The sequence below is a fragment of the Monopterus albus genome, unplaced genomic scaffold (assembly GCF_001952655.1).
Source record: "Monopterus albus unplaced genomic scaffold, M_albus_1.0 scaffold480.1, whole genome shotgun sequence".
Classification (NCBI taxonomy): domain Eukaryota; kingdom Metazoa; phylum Chordata; class Actinopteri; order Synbranchiformes; family Synbranchidae; genus Monopterus; species Monopterus albus.
This window is the reverse complement of record NW_018128360.1, coordinates 21,779-26,066: the sequence shown is the minus strand read 5'-3', so window position 1 is coordinate 26,066 and position 4,288 is coordinate 21,779. Positions and strand designations below refer to the sequence as shown.

The following is a 4,288-nucleotide window of genomic DNA, read 5'->3' as shown; positions in this document are numbered from 1 at the left end:
GTGATCCAGACTGCACAGAATATCAGCATGCTGAAGGTGATCAATTTGGCCTCATTGAAGTTATCAGGCAGTTTCCGAGCAAGAAAAGCCAGAATAAAACATAAGATGGCCAGAAGGCCTATGTACCCAAGTACAGCCCAAAAGCCTACAGCTGATCCCAGAGCACACTCTAAGATGATTTTGTCCTTGAACTGGGTAAAATTCTTAAATGGAAAAGGAGGAGAAATAGTTAACCAGAGGATACATATAACAACCTGGATGAGAGTGAAAGCCACAACACTGAGTCTCTGCTGTGCAGGCCCAAACCATTTCATCACATTACTGCCTGGAAGTGTAGCCCTGAAGGCCATTAACACCACTATAGTTTTCCCCAGAACACAAGAGATACAGAGGACAAAGGTGATGCCGAATGCTGTGTGTCGCAGCATGCAGGACCACTCAGAGGGCCAGCCAATGAAGGCCAGAGAACACAGGAAACACAGAGTCAAGGAGAAGAGCAGCAGGAAGCTCAGCTCAGAGTTGTTGGCTCGCACTATTGGGGTTTCTCTGTGGTAGTAGAAAACTAGTATTATGATCATAGATAGAAAAACTCCTAGTAATGACAACAAGACTAACAGTGTTCCCAGGAGTTCATCATATGCCAAGAATTCTATTTCTTTGGGGATGCAGGCATCTCTTTGTTTGTTGGACCAGTACTCCGCTGGGCATTTCAAACAGTATATTGAATCTGCAAATGAAAAGCAAAATAAAGATGTGTGAAGTTAAATCACTGTTATTATTTGAGGTCAACAATCATAAAACCACATTATAGTTTTCTATAGTTTTCACATAGCAAATTAAACACTGGTACATAGTTTATTTACTTGTTAAGTTACTAATCTCGCCTGCTGGGCAAGATATGCAATCATAACAGCAGATGGGCTTTCCTTTCTGGAGGACCTTGCGAGTTCCTGGCAGACAGCTCTGACTGCAGACTGACACAGGCACATCCTACACATATAAACAAAATATAAACAATTTGTATGCAATTTAAGCGATATGTACATTTAAGTATGCATCAAAATTATAATGCTCAACATCAATATTAAGGTTTTTCAAACAACTTTAAGTAAATCAGTTAAGTCCAACCAGAAATCTGTTTTACCTTGGTCAGTTCGTTTCCCCAGACAACAGGGTTGTTATTCATGATAAAGTGATGACTCTCTGGAAGAGAAGCATCATAAATGCCAACTGTTACTCCTTCCATGGTGTCTTTGTTTGTCATTTGTAAATTAACAAGTTCGTATGTCGCTGGTGAGTCTCCATTATTGTCAAAATAAACTCTTTCTCCTTCCTTAGTTGTGAAATTCACAGTGTTGAGATATTGCAGAACCTAGCAAAAAATATATATACATACGAGTGTTAAACAACAGATTACGGCTGTTGTTACTTTGTCACACTTAACTGGTGCTTCCTCACCTGCCACGGTTCAATGTGTTTAGTCAGAACACAGCTCTCATTGTAAACAGGGCCTTTCTTCTCCTCACATGTGACCAGGTTGTGGAGAGCATGGGCCACAGCATAGACTGATTTGTATACATTGTTAATGAATCTAAGCTCAGAAACATCTGTAAAATATGACTGAATATTCTGCAAGCTCTCAAAGCCACTGCATGGCTTTTTTGGGGTGTTTGCAGTGTTGTTCAGAGAGCAGTGAAACACGTCTTCCCAGAAATCCCTGACAAACTGACTGTCAGGAAACTGTGAGGGGTGGAGCTGCCTCAGGTGCCCCTCCAAGCCCGGAATCTTTGCACTGCTTACAGAGAAGCCCAGGGAGCCTACCAAGATGCTGTGTCCCTCATTATCAGCCAGAGAGGGATCTGTGATCCAGGCATCACTGCCAACCCACTGCAGTCCTGTAATATTCTGTTTGTACAACTCAATCGCCAGCAATTTAATTTCTCTATGAGACATAAAAGCCAAAATCACTTTGGAAGTAGCATGCCTAATGATCCCAGTTATTCTTTGTAGACGATCAGGTGGATCTGATGAAGAAAATGCTTCAGAATACTCAGTGCACACTCCAAATTCTTGTGCCGCTTGAATAAATGCAGCAATGCCATAGAGGCCATACTCATTATCCACAGCTATAGCCCCAATCCAGTTCCATCCAAAGTGCTTAACCATCTTTGCCAGGGCTCTGCTTTGGTAGTAGTCACTGGGAATAGTCCTGAAGAAGGTGGGATACTCTTTCCTGTCACTAAGGCAGGCACAGGTGGCAAAATGGCTGATCTGCAATGAAATATACAAATAACTGACTGGCAGTGACCACGTAAATATATACTTTTCTTGTATGGTCATTAAAATTTGTACAAGTTATCATTTTGCGGAACAAAGCAACAAACTGTAGTGACACAGTAGTACACTTAATACAGTATCAGACAACACTGCATATTAACTGATTTGACTTCTCTCCTTTGACTTACCACAGGCACCTGGAATCTTCCGACAACCTGTTCAAATGCAATTGTTGGTCCTGATCCTGAATGTCCTAAAATAGCTTGCACTGTCTCACTTTCAGTGCAGCTGTCATCACTGATTTCATCCTTTAGTCCACTCACCAGTGCCAGTGCAGCTCTCAGTATATCCATGGTTCCACAGTTGTTATAAATCTTGTAGCCAAGTTTAATGTTAGGCAATATTTCAGGATTTTTGTTGATCTCATTTATAGCAAATATCATCACTTGAGCAAATTTGAATTCTCTAAAATCAAAACTTGGTGGTAAAAAAAGAGATACATTTATCTTTATGTTCATTTCTCAAATACAGTACAAAATACAGAGAAACAACCCATTTAAAATGTACTAGTCTGACATTACATACTTGTTGCATTTTCGCATTTCTGGAATAGCCTGAAATGTGTTAGTTACATAATCCTGTCCTGTGCGAAATGAAAATATGCCTCCAATAACAAAATCCCCATCCTGGGCCAGTTCAGGTCGTTGTACTAAGCCTCGCAGCTGGCACACAAACTCTCCCTGCCCCATTGCAAGAAGCAAGAAGAACAAACTCAACAACAACATGCCTCTGCTTTTTTTTCTTTTTTTACATGACAGGTGAATCAGCTCTACAACTTACAGCAGGGCTTTATACACCTTTGACAACAAGAGGGATGTCATGGTTGTCATGGTTTACCTCAAGCCTCAGGCCACCAGAGGAAAGAAAAGAAGGCAAACATGTTTTTATTTAGGAAAAATGTGGATGTTATTCTTTCTTTGGAAGATTATAAACTGTACTAAATGTTATTAAATCAGAAAGGAGTTAGATATTAAGCTGTACTTATATTAAACTACCAGTCAAATGTTTTGGACACATTACCCAAAGAATCAAATGGGAAAGTGTGTCCATACTTTTGACTAGTTGTGTACGTTGCAGAAAATACTGTCATCTCCATATGTTATGTCAATGAAATCACATACAGTACAGTGGGAAAATGTTAGAGGTACTCTCCTCAATAAAATGAAAACAGGTGACTATTGAGCGTTTGCCTAAAAAATTATATAAAAGTTATAATGCCTTTGCTATCATATTATTTTATGTTTTCAAAATGACTTTGATGCTCCTTTCCCCATCATATTTTTTTTTGTATTAGTCTCTGGTTTCAGTAAGATAATATAACATTTGGAATAAAAATACAAATGAGCAGTCCAAAACTGGAGGCCAGAATAGCAAATATCTCTACAGCTACACTGAACTTCCCAGGAGAGCTGACATATGCTGGAATAAAAGTGATCCAGACTGCACAGAATATCAGCATGCTGAAGGTGATCAATTTGGCCTCATTGAAGTTATCAGGCAGTTTCCGAGCAAGAAAAGCCAGAATAAAACATAAGATGGCCAGAAGGCCTATGTACCCAAGTACAGCCCAAAAACCTACAGCTGATCCCAGAGCACACTCTAAGATGATTTTGTCCTTGAACTGGGTAAAATTCTTAAATGGAAAAGGAGGAGAAATAGTTAACCAGAGGATACATATAACAACCTGGATGAGAGTGAAAGCCACAACACTGAGTCTCTGCTGTGCAGGCCCAAACCATTTCATCACATTACTGCCTGGAAGTGTAGCCCTGAAGGCCATTAACACCACTATAGTTTTCCCCAGAACACAAGAGATACAGAGGAAAAAGGTGATGCCGAATGCTGTGTGTCGCAGCATGCAGGACCACTCAGAGGGCCGGCCGATGAAGGTCAGAGAACACAGGAAACACAGAGTCAAGGAGAAGAGCAGCAGGAAGCTCAGCTCAGAGTT

General features: G+C 40.4%; 2 protein-coding genes across 2 annotated transcripts in view; both read right to left on the bottom strand.

The window, feature by feature from the left end:
- The window catches only part of LOC109952634 (extracellular calcium-sensing receptor-like), an 8,435-nt gene extending 5,715 nt beyond the window's left edge, over nt 1-2,720 (bottom strand). The window contains exons 1-5 of the mRNA XM_020587809.1: nt 2,466-2,720; nt 1,459-2,271; nt 1,145-1,372; nt 864-990; nt 255-727 (exon numbers count right to left, since the gene is read on the bottom strand). Coding sequence (XP_020443465.1) covers nt 255-727; nt 864-990; nt 1,145-1,372; nt 1,459-2,271; nt 2,466-2,720 — 1,896 coding nt within the window. The remainder of the gene's footprint in view (nt 1-254; nt 728-863; nt 991-1,144; nt 1,373-1,458; nt 2,272-2,465) is intronic.
- Nucleotides 2,721-3,581: 861 nt separating this feature from the next.
- LOC109952629 (extracellular calcium-sensing receptor-like) overlaps nt 3,582-4,288 on the bottom strand; it is a gene marked incomplete at its 5' end in the record, with an annotated part of 5,337 nt that continues 4,630 nt past the window's right edge. The window contains 2 exon segments of the mRNA XM_020587805.1: nt 3,582-3,661; nt 3,664-4,021. Coding sequence (XP_020443461.1) covers nt 3,582-3,661; nt 3,664-4,021 — 438 coding nt within the window.